Source organism: Carcharodon carcharias, chromosome 9, assembly GCF_017639515.1.
Source record: "Carcharodon carcharias isolate sCarCar2 chromosome 9, sCarCar2.pri, whole genome shotgun sequence".
Lineage (NCBI taxonomy): Eukaryota > Metazoa > Chordata > Chondrichthyes > Lamniformes > Lamnidae > Carcharodon > Carcharodon carcharias.
In genome coordinates, this window is record NC_054475.1 from 54,985,288 (window position 1) to 55,003,732 (window position 18,445).

Below are 18,445 nucleotides of genomic sequence, written 5' to 3' on the forward strand. Positions count from 1 at the left end.
TAACATATTGTTCTAGGAAACTGTCCTAAATACTCTATGGGCTGAAATTTGCCACCGGCGAGCAGGGGGCGGGGCCTGCTCACCGACGCGGGATGACATCAAGGGGAACCCCCGACGTTATCCCGCCCCATTTAAATTTTCAGAAAGGTGGGGGCACAGCAAAATCAGCTGTGTGCCCGCTGACCTGTCAATGGCCAACTGAGGCCATTGACAGGATCATTAAAACAATAAAAGGACCTGCCTGTCCAACCTTAAGGTTGGTGGGCAAATCAGGAACCCCAGCGGGCTTCTGAAAAAACATGAAACCTCATCCACCGGAGGGATGAGGTTTCATGTAGGGTTTTAAACAATTTAATAAAGTTTCAGTGTAATTTATGAACATGTCCCATCTCATGTGACATTGTCACAAGGGGGACAGGTTAAGGATTTTTTTTTCCTATTTTTAATATTTTTAAAAGTGTCAGCGATCTTTGCCTCAGGTAGATGTGCCCTCTTTCGTGTGCATGCATGAAAGAGCGCACTCTCGCTTTTGGGGAATGCCCCCCACCCGTACAAGGAATGCATAGTGCTTCCCAGCAGATGTCACGCTGGGCAGGCCTTAATTGGCCCACCCACGTAAAATGGTGGCGGAACCCGCTTCTCCGGCAGGGATCGGCTCCCCGCCCGCTGGAGATTGGGTCGGGCCCGCCTGCCCGGCAGGCAGAAAATTCTGCCCTATGAGTTCTTGCTCATGGCTACCTCTGCCAATTTGATTTTCCCAATCCAAGATTAAAGTCACCCATGATTAATACACTGCCTTTTTTACATGCCCTCGTTATCTCCTGATTTATTGTGTCCTACAGTTATAGCTACTGTTAGGGAGCCTGTAGGCTACTCCTACCAGTGTCTTCTTGTCGTGAAGCTATTAATGTATATAATATTTTGGAAAACAGAGGTCTGCGGGTATGTCTTAATTAGATTAAAGTCAACTAGTCTGGGTGTTTTGATATGTACTAGTTTGAGATGTAAACAGAGAAGTAGAGTGCATTTGCATTTTTTGAATACAGCATTCATGAAGTGAGGTGAAAACTTGATGCCTTTCTAGCAGCTACCAAGCAATATGTTTATATTACTAATAAAATTTGGTATAATGAATGGGGTTTCATTGTTAAAAGGTGAAGTTCAAAGAGACTGGTGAGACAATGAGAGTTTGAATTCAATCAGTTCAAACTTCAGCAGTTTTCGGGTGTGCAGAGCAGAGGCAATGTAAGATCAAACGGCAGCTGGAAGCCTCCAACTGGCTCCACAGTGAAAAGAACCTCATTTTGAATTTGTAAGGTGAAAATGCATTGCCTGGTGTTTAGTTAAGTCTATGGGTTGTTGTTGCCTTAATGGAGAATAGTTTGGGAATTTACTAAAAGTTATGATAGTAGTAATTTGAAACCATGTGTCAATATATTTTTAACCTGTGTAAATTAATAAAATGTTTCAATTAGTTTCATGTAAAATCGCAAGAATTGAATCCTGAATTTAGAGTCGCATCTCAAACATAACACTTAAAATTATAGGTTATGACAGTTGTTTAAAGTCTCCCTCTGGGATTTTTAAATAACTCCGCTTTACCAACTGCATTAGTCATAACAATTGGGGGCTGTGCCAAGATAAATTATATTTCTAATTTCTCGATTGGTTAGGAATTGGTGAATCTTAAGCTTACGTGTATTAGAGGCACTTTAAATTCAGGAGTTGGTGAGGTATTTTAGAAGTGGTGAGACTACAAGATGGCTTTGGCAATTGCTAAGACTTGTCTGGGAGTAGAAGAAATAACTCTAATTGGGTTGGAGAGAATAACCAAAAGTAAGTTAAGAGTTGGCAGATAAGTTACAATTGGGGTTACCTGTGGGAGTTAGGAAATCTGATATAGTTAAAAGTATAGCATCTACAGTTGGAAGTGAAAACTGACACCAGTGAGTCACAGCTGGAAGTAGTGAGACTTCATTTACAAACAAAGACATTAGAATTTGAACAAGCACAGGAACTGAAAAAGCTTGAATTTGAAGCAAAGGACAGATAAATGGCTTTTAAAAAGGGAATTAGAAATTGTGAAGATACAGATGGAAGAAAGAGAAAAAGAAAGTGGGAATTCCAACTGCAAATGTTGGCAGTTAGAAAAGAGATGTCATTAGGAGAGGAAGCATTTACTCTACAGTACAACCCAGTGCGGATATGTTTAAATTTGTACAAGCTCTTCCAAAGTTTGAGGAAAAAGATACTGAAGCATTCTTTATTTCATTTGAGAAGCTAGCCAAATAGGTGAAATGGCCACAGGAAAACTAGATATTATTATTACAGTCTAAGTTATTGGTAGGGGGCTTGAGGTATATGCTTCCTTTTCAGAAGAAATGTCGATGAATTAAGATGTGGTGCAAAAAGCTATTTTGAGTGCATATGAATTGATTCCTGAAGCATACAGGCAGAAATTTAGGAATATGAGAAAACAGCCTGGGCAAACTTATATTGAGTTTGAAAGAGTAAAACAAAGTAATTTTGACCGGTGGATATGGCTGTTAAAAATAAAAACCCATGCAGCTCTTAGGGAATTCATTCTTTTGGAAGAATTTTAAGATTCAATCCCTTCAGTAGTGAGGGCTCAGGTGGAGGAACAGAGGGCTGATTCTGTAAAACAAGCAGCAGAGATAGCTGATGATTATGAGTTAGTTCAAAAAGCTAACCCTTTTTTCCCCGTCACCCTTTCAAATTGGAAAAGGATAAAAAGTGGAAAGGTAAAAGGAAGGCAGCTAGTCTGGGAAGAGAAGAAGTAGCTGGAGGTTCCCAGGAAGTTTTTTCTCAGAATAAAAGAGGTGCTGAAGGTAGAAGTGATATTCGAAAATTAAGGTGTTTTCATTAGTAGGGCACACGAAGTCAGTATGTTGGAAATTGCAGGGAAAATCTGTAGGAATTATTGGGGTACAGAAAGAGCTGGAAGTAAAAGTACTGTGGGTTTTGGGGTTCAGGCACAGGAGAAACCAGTGGTTTGTGTACAGGTGAAACAGGGAGAATCAGTGAAAGGTTAAGAAGTGGGAATGTGTTCACAGTTTACTCAAGAGAATTCTGAGGAGCAGGTTGCAGGAATGTTTAAAGACTTTGTATGTGAAGGGAAAGTATTTCCATGTGTACAGGGTGGAGTAGGTAAAGATGTTAAAACCTTAAGAGACACAGGGGCTAGTCAATCCTTAATGTTACAGGATAGTGATATTTGTTGTTCAGAGGGAGTGCTGCAGGAGAAGGTAATAATAAGTGGGGTTCATGGAGATGCTAAATCTATTCGTTGTGGAATGAAAATTTAAAGAGCAGATGGGAGACTGGTGAGGTTATAGTTGGAGTAGTGGAAAAATTGCCCACTGCAGGGGTTCGATTTATTCTGGGTAATGATATAGCTGGATTGCAAATGTGGGTGCTGCCTCTGGTAGTTCAGCAGCCTGTAGAAGTGTTTTCAACCAAAGTGCTAGAGGGAACATCCTGGCTTGTTTCCTGATTGTGTTATAACAAGATCAAAAGCCCATAGGGAAGAACAAACTAAACAAGATAATCAGGCAATTCAAAGGCAAGAAGAAGGTGTCGAAATACAATTCACTGGCAATGTATTTGATAACATTGTTCAGGAGGAAGGAATGCAGGACAGTTCAGTTGAAGCGTTTAACTCAAAGAGGTTAGTGGAGTCATAGAGACATGATTTGCAAATAAAACAGTTATATCAGAAAGTTAATTCAGAAACTGAGGCAAAATGTATTCCAGCATGTTATTATGTTCGAAGAAATATATTAATGAGAAAGTGGCGATCAGATCACGGCTAAGTAAATGATAGCTGGAGGAAGGTGTATCAGATTGTTATCCCATTAGGTTATAGAAATGAGATTCTGAGGATTGCTCATGAAATTCCAATGGGGGGGGACATTTAGGAATTAGGAAAACACAGGATAAGATAGAGGTAACTTTTTTTGGGCCAGGATTGCATAAGGATATATCAAATTCTGTAGAACCTGTCATATATGTCAAGTAACAGGAAAAGCAGAAGTAGTGATTAAGCCTGCACCTTTAATCCCAATACCAGCATTTGAAAAACCATTTACCAGGGTCATGATTGATTGTGTAGGAACCCTCCCTAAGACTAAAAGTGGAAATCAGTACTTACTCACAATAATGGATGTGTCTACTAGGTTTCTTAAAGTGACACCTTTAAGAAATATTACAACTAAGAAGATTGTGGAGAAGTTTATAAAATTTTTCACAAGATTTGGTTTGCCTAAAGAAATACAATCAGGTCAGGGGTCAAATTTCATGTCACAGCTGTTTGAGGAAGTAATGAATAGTCTGGGGATAAAACAGTTTAAGTCAACAGCTTATCATCCGAAGTCACAAGGAGCTTTGCAAAAATGGCATCAAACTTTAAAAACTATGATAAGAGCATACTGTCAGAATTATGCATAGGATTGGGATACGGGAATTCCATTTCTGACATTTGCTATTAGAGACGCTCCAAATGCATGGACTGGTTTTAGGCCTTTTGAACTAGTGTATGGTCATGAGGTGAGGGGACCACTGAAATTGATTCATGAGAATTTGATGGTTCAAAATTCAGAAACTACTGTCCTGGATTACGTCTCAAATTTCGGGGAAAGATGAAACAGAGCATCTGACTTGGCTAGGGTACATTTAAAGATCTCACAGCAAGTGATGAAAGTGAAAGTGGATAAGAAGGCTAAAATGTGCAGTTTTGTCTCTGGAGAGAAAGTATTAGTTTTATTACCAGTACTAGGGGATTCATTAAATGCAAGATTTAGCAGGCCTTACAGGATTGAAAAGAAATTGAGTGAAGTAAATCACTTAATAAATACTCCAGATAGAAGAAAGAAGTAGAGGGAGTGTCAATTAAATATGCTTAACAAATACTTTGACAGGGAAGAGGAACAAAAAGAGGTATTAGTGATGGATGAAGAGAAAGAGGTAGAAGTGCAGGATTCTGAAATTGATTTTCCTCTAATCAAATTGGATAATGAGGGGGTGCTTGAAAATTTAAATGAAATATTGAGTTACCTTCCAGGCAAGTGTCAAAGTGATTTGGAAAAACTATTGCAGCCATACAAACCTATTTGTGGAAATATGTTGGGAAAGACACATTTAACTTTACATGATGTATGTGTAGAAACATCATCTTCAATAAGACAACAACCTTATAGATTAAATCCGGCAGTTATCACAAGTACAAAAAGAAATTGATTTCATGCTTCAAAATGATATGTGAGTCTAGTTGCAGTAACTGGAGTTCGTCTGTCATACTGGTACCGGAACTAGATGGAACACAAAGACTGTGTGTGGACTATCAAAAAGTGAATGCGGTAACAAAAGTGGATACATATCCCATACCACAGTTGGAGGATTGCATTGAGAAAGTGGGACAATTAAACTTTATCACAAAGATTGACTTCCTAAAAGGATATTGGTAGGTACCGTTTTCGGAGAGGGCAAGGGAGATATCAGCTTTCGTAACGCCAAGTGGACTATATCAATTTAAAGTCAGGCCACTTGGTATGAAGACATTGCAAAGACTGACAAAGTAATTGCAGCTCTAAGCAATTGTGCAGTTTATATTGATGATCGAACTGGTTTTCAGTCAGACATGGGAGGAGCATTTACAGCATCTGGAAAAATTATTTACTCGACTACAAGAAGCTAATTTGGTGATGAACTTGGCTAAGTGAATTTGCAAAAGCGCAAGTTACATATCTTGGCCATACCATTGAACATGGTAAGGTGGCTCCGAGAGATGCGAAAGTCAAGGCTACTGTGGTTTTCCAAGTGCCTACAACAAAACGAGAAGTTTTGTGATTTTTGGACATGAATGGGTTTTACTGGAAATTTGTACCAAATTTTAGCCAAGTGGTTGCTCCACTGACTGAACTATTAAAAAGAGAACAAGAAATTTCAATGGACACTGGAGTGTCAGAAGTCATTTGATAGTTGAAAAACTATATTAACTACGACACCAGTGTTGGCAATACCCAATTATGCCAAGAAATTCAAGTTGGCCATTGGTGCAAGCGATATAGACATTGGGGCTGTACTGTTACAAGAAGATGACACTGGAATTGAAAAACCAATAGGGTATTTTTCAAGGAAGCTGAATGTACAGCAGAGAAGATATTCAACAATCGAAAAAGAGACTTTGAGTTTGGTGTTGGCATTGCAGCATTTTGACATTTATGTTGCAACAATTCATCAGAAACAATCGTTTATACAGACCATAATCCTTTGAAGTTTATTGGGCAAATTTTGAGACAAAAGTGCAAGGCTTTTCAGATGGAGTCTATTGTTACCACCATTTAATCTACATATTATAGATATTGCTGGAAGAGAGAATGTGTTCACAGATGCATTATCAAGAGTTTGAAGCTTAAAGGAAATTGGGACATTTAAAAAACCTGGACACTGAACTGGAGTGATTTCTATTGATACCAAGGACTTGTGCGTGTGTATGTATGTATATATATGTTAATGCATGCATCTGGTAATGCCACAGTGTAATAAGTATAGGAGATGGTGTGAAATGGGTTATTAAAATGAAGCTGTGTTTTAGAATTATGACGATTCATTTTCTGATAAGGAGGGGAATGTCATGAAGCTATTAGTGTATGTAACATTTTAGAAAATAGAGGTTTAGTCTGCGGGTGTGTCTTAATTAGATTAACATCAGCTGGTCTAGGTGCTTTGATATGTACTAGTTTGAGATGGAAATAGAGAGATAGAGTGTATTTGTATTTTTGAATAGAGCATTCAAGAAACTTGATGCCTTTCTAGCAGCTACCAAGCAATATGTTTATATTACTAATAAAATTTGGTACACTGAATGAGGTTGCATTGTTAAAAAGTAAAGTTCAAAGAGACCAATGAGACAATGAGAATTTGAATTCAATCAGTAGCGGTAGGTATAACTTTAGCAGTTTTCCGGTGTGCAGAGTAGAGGTAATCTAAGATCAAAAGGCAGCTGCAAGCTTCCAACTGGCTCCACAGTGAAAAGAACCTCATTTTGAATTCATATGGTGAAAATGCTTTGTTTGGTTAAGCCTATGGGTTGCTGTTGCCTTAATGGCGATTAGTTTTTGTTAGAATTTGTTAAAAGTTATGATAGTAATTTGTAGTCATGTATATATATATATTTTTAACCTGTGTAAATTAATAAAATGTTTCAATTAGTTTCATGTAAAACCTCAAGAACTGATGGTCTGATTCCTAAATTTAGAGTTGCTTATCAAACATAACACTTAAAAATTATAGGTTATGACAGTTTTTTAAAGTTTCCCTCTGGGATTTTTAAATAACTCCGCTTTACCAAGTGCATCAGTCATAACACTTCTTCCCCTTGTTATTTCCTACCTTCACCCATATGGATTCTATATGTTTGTGGATGTGGTGCCAATCAAGCAGGCTGCTTTGCCAGTGTCAAGCTTCTTGATTGTTGTGGGAACGGTGCTTATCCAGGCAAGTGGGAAGTATTCCATAACACTCTTGACTTGTGCCTTGTTGATGGTGGACAGGCTTTGGGGAATCAGGAGGTGAGTTGCTCCTCACAGGATTCCTAGCCTCTGACCCGCTATTGTAGCCACAGTATTTATAAGGCTAGCCCAGTTCAGTTTCTAGTCAATGATAACCCTCAGGATGTTGATCGTGGGGGATTCAGTGATGGTAATGCCATTGAACTTCAAGGGGTGATGGTTAGATTCCCTCTTGTTGGAGATGGTCATTGCCTGGCACTTGTGTGGCACAAATGTTACTTTCCATTTGTCAGCCCAAGCCTGGATATTGTCCAGGTCTTGCTGCATTTGGACATGGACTGCTTCAGTATCTGAGGAGTCGCAAATACTGCTGAACATCCCCACTTCTGACCTTATGATGGAAGGAAGGTCATTGATGAAGCAGCTGAAGATGGTTAGGCCGTGGACACTTACCCTGAGGAGCTCATGCAGTGATGTCCTGGAGCTGAGATGGCTGACCCCCAACAACTACAACCATCTTACTTTGTGCTAGGTATGGTTCCAACCAGTGGAGAGTTTTCCCCGATTCCCAATGACTCCAGTTTAGCTGGGACTATTTGACGCCACACCCGATCAAATGCGGCCTTGATGTCAAGGGCAGTCACTCTCACCTCACCTCTGGAGTTCAGCTCTTTAATCCATGTTTGAACCAAGGCTGTAATGAGGTCAGGGGCTGAGTAGCTCTGGCGGAACCCAAACTGGGCATCAGTGAGCAGGTTATTGCTAATCAAGTGCCACTTGATGGCATTGTTGATGACCCCTTGAAATTACTTTACTGATGATTGAGTGTAGAATGATGGGGCGGTTATTGGCCAGATTGGATTTGTCCTGCTTTTTTGTGTGTACAGGACATACCTGGGCAATTTTCCACATAGTTGAGTACAGGGCAGTGCTGTAGCTGTACTGGAACAGCTTGGCTTGGGGCACAGCAAGTTCTACAGCATTAGTCTTCAGTACTATTGCTGGATTATTGTCAGGGCCCTGCAGTATCCAGTGCCTTCAGCCATTTCTTGATTTCACATAGAGTGAATCAAATTGGCTGGAGACTGGCATCTGTGATGCTGAGCACCTCTGAGATGGATCATCCACTCAGCACTGCTGGCTGAAGATTGTTGTGAATGCTTCAGCCTTACCTTTTGCACTGCTGTGCTGGGCTCCCCCATCATTGAGGATAGAGATATTTGTGGAGTCTCCTCCTCCAGTGAGTTGTTTAATTGTCCACCACCATTCACGACTGGACATGACAGGACTGCATAGCTTAGATCTGATCTGTTTGTTGTAGGATTGCTTAGCTCTATCACTTGCTGCTAATGCTGCTTGGCATGCAAGTAGTCCTGTGTTATACCTTCACCAGGTTGACACCTCATTTTTAGGGATGCCTGGTGCTGCTCCTGACATGCCCTCCTGTGCTCTTCATTGGACCAGGGTTGATGCCCTGTCTTGATGGTAATGGTAGAGTGGGGGATATGCCGGGCCATGAGGTTACAGGTTGTGTTCGAGTACAATTCTGCTGCTGCTGAATCCCACAACACCTCATGGATGCCTAGTCTTGAGCTGCTAGATCTGTTTGAAATCTATTCCATTTAGCATGGTGGTAGAGCTACACAACACGATGGAGGGTATCCTCAATGTGAAGGCTGGACTTCGTCTGTGACAACGACTGTGCAGTGGTCATTCCTACCAATTGTCACAGACAGATGCATATGCAGCAGGCAGTTTGGTGAGGATGAGGTCAATTATGTTTTTCCCCTTCTGTTGGCCCCTCACCACCTGCCATAGGCCCAGTCTAGCAGCTTTGTCCTTTAGGACTCGGCCAGCTTGGTTAGCAGTGGTGTTACCAAGCCACTCTTGGTGATTGACATTGAAGTCCCCCACCCAGAGTACATTCTTCACCGTTGCCACCCTCGGTGCTTCCTCCAAGTGGTGTTCAACATGGAGAATTGATTCATCAGCTGAGGGAGGGAGGTATGTTTTAATCAGGTTTCCTTGCCCATATTTGACCTGATGCCATGAGGGTCCGGAGTCAATGTTGACCACTCCCAGGGCAACTCCCTCCCACTGTATACCACTGTGCCGCCACCTTTGGTGGTGTTGGTGTCTGGGACATTATCTGTACAATATGATTCTGTGAGGATGACTATGTCAGCCTGTTGCTTGACTAGTCTAAGACAGTTCTCCCAATTTTGGCACTAGCCCCCAGATGTTAGTCAGGAGGATTTTGCAGGGTTGACAGGGCTGAGTTTGTCGTTTTTTTGTTTTTATCTCTGAGGTTGTCGTTGTCATTTCTGGTGCCTAGATCGATGCCGGGTAGTCCCTCCAGTTTCATTCCTTTTTTTGAGACTTTGTAGTAGTTTGAAACAACTGAGTGGCTTGCTAGGCCATTTCAGAGGGCATTTAAGAATCAACCACATTGCTGTGGGTCTGAAGTCACATACAGGCCAGACCAGGTAAGGATGGCAGATTTCCTTCTCTAAAGGGCATTGGTGAGCCAGATGGGTTTTTATGACAATCGACAATGGTTTCATGGTCATCATTAGGCTTTTAATTCTAAATTTTTACTGACTTCAAATTCCACCATCTACCGTGGTGGGATTTGGACCTGGTCCCCAGAGCATTATCCTGGGTCTCTGGATCACTAGTCCAGCGACGATGCCACTACACCATCATCTCCCCTATATTTCCCTAAACTTCTTCAATCCAACAATCCTCCGAGATATCTGCACTATTCTGACCTTGAGCATCCCTGATTTTAATCACCTGGCTAGAGATTACAAAAATAGTAAAAAGACAGAATTAAAGACTCTGTATCTGAATGCATGTGGCGTTCATAACAAAGCAGATGAATTGACAGTGCTAATATAAATATGTATGATCTGATAGCTAGCACAAAGACAAGGCTGCAACATGGCAAAGACTGGGACCTGCATATTCAAAGGTACATGACATTTAGAGAGGACTGGAAGCTTGGAAAAGATGGAGGGGCAGCTCTCTTAATTAAGGGTGATTGGTACAATAGAGGGGGATGACCTTAATTCTGGAACGCTGGTTTTGTGAAAAGGAAATCATGTTTGACTAATTTATCAGAAGTCTTTGAGGAAGTAACAAGCAAAAGGGGAACCTGTTGATGTACTGTACTTAGATTTCCAGAAGGCACTTGACAAGGTGCACATCCAAGGTTACTACGCCAAATAAAGGCTCATGGCATAGAGGGTTAACAGATTAACATGGATAGAGGGCTGATTAGCTAACAGGAAGCAGAGAGTAGGGATAAATGGACCTTTGTCAGATTGGCAAGATGTGACAAGTGGAGTGCTTTGGGGATCAGTGCTGAGGCCTTAACTATTTACAACTTACATCGATAACTTGAACAAAGGGAATAAATGTATGGTTGCTAAATTTATTGATGACATAAAAATAGGTAGAAAAGTAAGTTGTGAAGAGGATATAAGGAGTCTGCAGGGAGGCAGAGATAGGTTAAGTGAGCAGGCAAAAATTTGGCAGATGGAATATAATGTGGGAAAATGTGAACTTGTCCACTTTGGCAGGAAAAACAGAAAAGCATCTTATTTATTTAAATGGATAAAAATTGAGGAACTCAGGCACAGAGGGATCTGGGTGTTCTGGTAAATGAATCAGAAAAAGTTGGTATGCAGGTGCAGCAAACGATTAGGAAGGCAAATGGAATATTGTTGTTTATTGCAAGGGGAATGAAATATAAAAGTAAGGATGCTTTGCAACAATTGTACAGGACATCGATGGGACCGCATCTGGAGTACTGTGTACAGTTTTGGACTCTTTAACTAAGAAAGAATGTAAATGCATTAGAAGCAGTTCAGAGAAGGTTCACACAACTGATATCAGGGACTGTGGGGATGAGGGAGGGAGGGGGCTATCTTATGACGTAAGGTTGGACCGGCTGGGCCTGTATCTAATGGAATTTAGAAGAATGAGAGGTGATTTGATCAAAACATACAAGATCCTGAGGGGGCTTGGCAGGTTGGATACTAAAAGGATGTTTCCCTTGTGGGTGAGGCTAGAACTAGGGGGCACAGTTTAAAAATAAGGCATCTCCTAGTTAAGCCAGTACTGAACAGAATTTTTTTCTTGGAGGGTTGAGTATCTTCGGAACTCTCTTCCATGGAGAATGGTGAAGGCAGGGTCATTGAATATTTTTAAGACAGAAAGAGATAGAGTTTTGGCTAAAAAAGGAGCCAAAGGTTATCGGGGTAGCCAGGAGTTGAAGCCACAATCAGCCATTATTTTATTGAATGGTGGAGCAGGCTCAAGTGGCCTACTCTTACTCCTAATTCATACGGTCATATGCTGCAACCGACCCCAGTGCCCCCTGAATGACTAGCAGAAGAATCAGGCAAGGTCTGTGCTTCTGTTACACAAATGACCCTCTTGCAGGAAGTACATAGGAGAAGGGTGAGGCTTGACTGTGATTTCTTCCACAAACAACCTGTCAGCACTGCATAGGGTCATACCATGAATAATGGCCAATTCAGTGAGTTTACATGGGCTGGGGTGAGAAAACAGAATCTGGTGATAGGTAATGATTTGAAATTGAAAGCTTAAAATGTAACAGAAGAGCAATTAATGAATTATTAACTACAGCTAAAACTGTAAATTATGACAACTTAGGGACAGGCATCAGCTGTCCTTTCTTTGCAGGTGCCTTTATTTTCAAAACGGTCTTTGTATGTAAAGCCAGCTGCTGTAGGGATGATTCAAATCCTGATACTGACCGGAATAACAGTAGTGGCAGACGAGGAAGGTGGGTGGAGCTGGCTGAGTTCAAGGTGTTAAAAAGAACTTGGTACATGGTAGGCAATCCATAGTTTGAAATTTGCAAGTGTCCATGAATTCAGGCCTCTTCTATCTTTTACAAGATGAGTTATTTGGGACTGCCAATAAAAGTGTCTTTTTTTTTGAAGGTACCTGTTTTTTTGAGGTGTGTCCTTTTTATACAGGTTCCACCATTCAGCACACTAGCAATACAGTTTACTGAACTGTATGTATTCAGATGAATTGTCACCAAGTAAACTTAACACTGGGGAATAACCTACATAGGCCTTGAATGTGAGAAACCCAAAATCTCAAACCACACAAAGGCAGAAGTAGCACTGGTAGCAGCAGACACTCACCTTTGCCACTGGTGGCTGGAATCAAAAATCATCTCCTTAGATGGTGACGTGTGCCTCCAGAGGAATGCATATTTATATTAGAGCGCTATCTTATAGGACAGCACTGTAATATAAATAGGATATGAAAACTAACAAACATAGAAGAGCAAGATACAAAAGTACATAGAGTTTTCCATTTAAATAAAAAAGGCATTGGAGATTATCCAGCACCTCAGATGGATTTAATTTCCCTTTTGAGTAATGAATCACAAAGGCTGACAGTGGCCGCACTTCATTTTTCCATCGACAATCCTTTATAATTTCCAGCAAAAGCATGCATAAAAAAATGAAGAATATACATGAACTTTCACTTAAGAGGAAGAAACGATTGTTCCAGGTTTGATTTCTAACTTTGCATGAACTCTAGCAGCCCCAAAATGAAAACCCAACATCATTTGAGAGCTTATTTACAGAATACCAAATACCCATTTATGAAAATATATGAATTTGATATTTAGGCATTTGTATCAGTTAAGCTAAGAGTCATTTTTCTGTAATCATGGAGGTATTCTGAAACCTGTGAAATATATTCTACTCTCCAGGATTGAAGTTCCCAATCATTATAGCTGCAAAAACTTTTAGAATCACAGTAGACAAGACTGTGGCTAATCCAAGGCCTCTGGACCCACTGACATTATCACTGGGAACCTTTAGTGTCTGCCTGTCAGTGAGGACCATTTCTTCTTGACTGGACTGGCAGTTCTGGGAGTACAGGTGCAGCGACTGAAGTTATGTTGAATAGCAGTGCCTTTGTCCACACTCAGGTCATTTTTGCAGTAAATTATTTTCTGTCTAAATAGATTTCATGATGATGCTAATCCATTTCCACTGAACTCTCACAAGTATTACACAGTTGCAGTGTGCAACGGCTTTTGTTATACATTGGAATTTTTAGCAAATTCAATTTAAAGCCAACTGAATTTGCAATTCCTACACAGAAATGCCATTACAGCAAGATAACTGGCACCACTTTGGATTTAAATTAAATTTTAAAAAGTATCCAACCCAGGATTAATACACATGAACTACACACAGAACAATATCCAACCATAGTTGAGAAAGATAAAATAGAACATGTGCTTGCCAGAAAAAAACCCTTAGCATTACACTCCACAATCATTTCTTTGGTCAAAAAATCCAGGTCCCCCCTGAATTTGTTTAAATTATCTAAATTCTAGCGTCTCTGGGAACCCTGTTCACATATCTGTTAGGGTTAACAGTTAATCAACCTGCCCCCTTCCAGGGTTCAGAACAGTATACTTTGAGTAAGCACAAAAATGTTGATGGTTGCGTATACAGAAGACTTTTTTCATATACAGCACAATCTATGCCTAACTGCATAGAGTAATTTTTCAGTTTCTGTATATATCTTTTGAGCCCTTCAAATAACCACCGAAAGCCACGTTCTTTTATACACCTTACTTTGCCTGCTAAGGTACATGTAAAGATAAGATTTCATGATATCTCTTTTCCTAAATTCTTTGAAAACATTATTTACATAAATAATTGTAATTATTTACCTCAAATATATTTCTCTGAAACAAGACTTTCTATGAGAAATTAGTTTGCGTAGCACTGCATTTAGGGGGGACACCTTGAGGATTGATATAATTGAGGACTGATTTAATTGATACCTGCCCCTGGCGAATTAACCAAAACTGCATTGTACTGCTAGAAGTACCACTATGTGAACAAATTTCTCCCCGCCCCAACTTATCTTTGAATTTTTTGAGTAGTAGTTTTTATTAACAGGTTATCTTTCTAATACTATAGTTAAAGTTTCCCTCTGCCTTCTCCGCATACCCTTTAAGAAAAGAAGAACTTGCACTAATATAGTAGCTTTCAAATCCTCAAGATGTCCCAAAGCGCTTCACAGATAATGAGGTGTTCTTTGAAACATAGTTACTGTTGTAATGTATGCAAACAAAGCAGCCATTAAAGCATAGCAGCCAAAAATATTCCTCTCTTCCAAGAAACGATCAAATACCTTTCAAAAGGATTCTGCTTCAATAACAGAGCAGGGCTTATCATTTTGCACTGTAACCATTCTACTTAAAGAATTATTGCTTCCCTTTCTTTTTGTAATTATCTTGAATTTGTTGGACTTCCAAGCCAGTGAAAACAAGTTATTACTACTTATCTCAAATAATCGTTCATCAGCTTGAAGACCAGCATTAGGTTAGCCATTAACCTTCTCAGCTCTTAGGGAAAAATGATTTAACGTTCCACGTTTTTGTTCACAATTTTAGCATCATTTCTATTCTCTGAACTGCTTAAGTGAGACCAAAGGACATACTATTTTTATGCTCTCCTTATCCTTTAAGTCAGTTAGCTACTTGAAAAAAATCCAATACCTTTATGGGAGAAGATCATATTCAACGAAAGACATGTGAATTTGCTCTTAGTCCATACTTATCTAGGCTTTTCATTACTCCTCTCTTCTAGATGTTTCAGACTAGGCTGTAGTTTCCAGAGATTGTGTCTTTTTTTTACACAAACCGGTGTTACATTTGTTCCTGAAAGTACTAGCAGGATGTGACCAATTTCATTAGCCATTACCTTAAAATCCTAGGTAATTACTGGAAATATTGTGCATCGTATTAGTCCACTGGCATGTTGGAATTTCCTTAAAAATTTGTATTTTGCTATAAAGATTCTTTAAATCACTTCTGACCATTTTAACTTAGCAGTGAACGTTAAAGACATACTTACTGCTATTGTTGCTGTATTAATGGTGGCTCCAGCAGGGACAGCCACCATCATGGTGTTGCTACCAGCTTTTGTAGGGTCGCTAACAGTCATTATTCTCACCCCTACTTTATTTGGGATACCTGCCATGGAAATGCCAGTTGTGTCCTCACCAGGCCGCTTGATGGCTTGTCGATATGGCTGACCTTCACAGGTGGAAAGCTTTAAAGCAGAAAGTGTATTGCTGCTCTGACAGGTGGTCACTTGAGAAGATTCTGTAGGGTTGGATTGTACAACTACATTGCCATTATGATGTGGCTGAGGCAAGGTTACATTAAAAGTGACTGCTGCAGTTCCACTCGTTAATACGGAGTTCCTGTGTGCTTGCTGAACTGTAGGATTTGGTACTATTACTGTAGTGTGTGCATGCGTTTTCACATTGGAAATTGAAGAAGGTCCATTGCACATTTTGCCCGGTTGACTATTCTCACCATCCAGACGACACTTTGCACCTTGGTGCTCTTGATTAAGAATTTCCCCATTTCCCAAATGGTTAGATGCGACTGACTTCTCATTAGGAATATCTTTCCCTATGTGCGAACGATCGCCTTTAGCAAAATCAGAGTCCCCATTGATCAAAGGCCTTCTTAAAACATTTTTCATTTCTGCTGCACCAGGTTTCTCTAAAATTGGATCCCCATTTGTCAAGTTTTCCCCGCTACTAGCTTTCGATTCCTGGAAAGCTGATGTGCTCTCCACAAAACCACAATGATTCATCCCTGAGCTGGGGTTCTCCTTCTTACTTTCCCCATTAAGTAGCATCCCAGTCTGATCAACTCTTCCATTTAGGTGTCCATTGCTTGCATTGTAAGCATTACCCAAGAAAGAATTTTCTATCAGTCCAACAGTTTGTTCTTGAGATTGTGAACTGAGCATCTTTGTATCATCCTCAGCATTCTGACAAACGTTTTTCTCGCCCTCAAACTCATCAACTTTTATGTTGCTTTGGTTGAATGGAGCATGTGACGACTGGATAACATGGGTACTGATGACTGGTTTTGCACTGTGATCTCCAGGAAGACTGTTTGCAGGTTTCGTATTTACCTGGGTTACGTGTGTGTTGGTTAAATTGGTATTCGGTATGACAGTGACAGTAACTTGTTGATTCAGAGGTGGTCCCTGGAGAATGGTGCTAGGGCTGGTGGTAGAAATGAATTGGCCAGGAATAATTTGCACAGTTTGTAGGCTTCCATGTGGCTGCAAGATTTGCAAGTTTGACTGACTTACAACCAGCTGCTGAGACTGGGGTTGAACTCCAACACTAGGTGCTGTGTTGGCCATCATTTGATAAACAACCTGTGGACTTTGAGCCCTAGTAACAGAAGATGACACTTGTGGGATAGGAAGTAGGAGCTTACCTGCTTGGGAATGAGGTGGTGGTTTAGGAAGTAGTAACTGTTTAATTACACTGGTTTCACCAGTACTGGATTGAGTACCTCCTATGGAAGGTTGTTGAACATGGACTTGAATTGGAGGCTGCTGAACAGAAAGCACTTGACCACAGGTACTGGGGTTCACCAGGGAGGGTGGTGGTAACTGGGCAGAAGAAATTCCACCTTGATTTGTTAGAACAATCTGATGAAAACTGGCAGGGTAAACTTGACCTTGATGTCCAACTATCACTTGGACGCTTTGTTGGCCTTGTTGCTGTTGAAACTGGGTGGAATTGCTGACAATAGTTAATGGTGTTGGACTAATATTTTGAAATGTCTGAGAAGAAACAGAGTTGTGGCTGCCTGCTATGGTAAAAGTCTGATTGCTCGGCAGTTGGACAGCAGCGGGAGATACAACAGTAGTGGGAGCTGCTGTGTATTGAAGATGCACTTGCACAGGTTGGGCAGTAGAAGGTTGGATAAGCTGTCCTTGAGAAACTATGGCAGCACTTGTAATAGGGTGCATTCGTGAAGCAAACTGAGCATTAGGCAGTGTTTGATGGAGAACAGGAACAGTTGTTGTTGAACAGATAGACTGCTGACCAGCAAGGGATTGGTGAGTAACAGCAACATGAGGAAGATGAACAGATGTGGTCACAGTGGGCAGATGCACTGCTGTAGTGACTTTGGTCGCTGCCATTTGCATTACAGCATTTCCAGGAACTACCGTGGTTACTGCAGAATGAAAATTTGGATGAACAGCAGATGCCTGGATAGTATTAGGCTGTATCCCTCCTATAGGTGTGGGCACCTTGCTTGCAATAGTACAGTATTGATGCTGCTGGATAGGAGTACTTATACCAGGAGGCAGCTGGGCAACACTCTGTGTCTGGGTTGTGTAGAGGATTTGCGTGACTGATTGACTTGTAGGTGTAAGGGTTCTGTGCATTTGAACAGCTGGGCTAGGTACCGTCATGCCTAGAAGCAAGAGAAAGATAATTGGTTAAATGTCACTCATATATAACATACACGCTAAAACCTGATCACCAAAGCATGCTTTTAAAACTGGAGAAAGAATATTTTTATTAATCCAACTGTAATTACAACAACACTTTTCTTATGAATGGTTCTTAAAATTATCCATCCTTTTCATTCATTTTACTTCTATTGCCTATACCTTTACATTGAGGTGACCTATTATTCTTCTAAACTTCAGATAATATAGAACCATTCTATTCAATCTCGCCTCACAGGACAACCCCCTCATCCCAGGAATCAATTTTTTTTACTCATCCATGGGATGAGAGAGTCACTGGCAAGGACAGCATTTATTGCCCATCCCCAATTGTCCTTGATAAGGTGGAGGTGAGCCACCTTTTGAAGTGCATCAGTCCCTGTGGTGTTGGGTGTACTCACAGTGCTGTTAGGGAGGGAGTTCCAGCATTTTGATCCAACAACTGTGGAGGAACAGTGATATAGTTCTAAGTCAGGATGGTGTGTGGCTTGGCGGGGGTGTTGTGGTGGTGGTGGTGGGCGGTGGAGAGGAGAGAAAAGAGGCCCTTTGCAGGAG

The 18,445-nt window shown here is 40.6% G+C and overlaps 1 protein-coding gene across 2 annotated transcripts in view; it reads right to left on the minus strand.

Annotated features, from left to right (window-relative positions):
- The window catches only part of LOC121281934 (AT-rich interactive domain-containing protein 2-like), a 298,430-nt gene that overhangs the window by 21,668 nt on the left and 258,317 nt on the right, over positions 1–18,445 (minus strand). For both annotated transcript variants that reach the window (XM_041195162.1, XM_041195161.1), the window contains exon 15: positions 15,467–17,853. In XM_041195162.1, the coding sequence (XP_041051096.1) occupies positions 15,467–17,853 (2,387 nt within the window). The remainder of the gene's footprint in view (positions 1–15,466; positions 17,854–18,445) is intronic.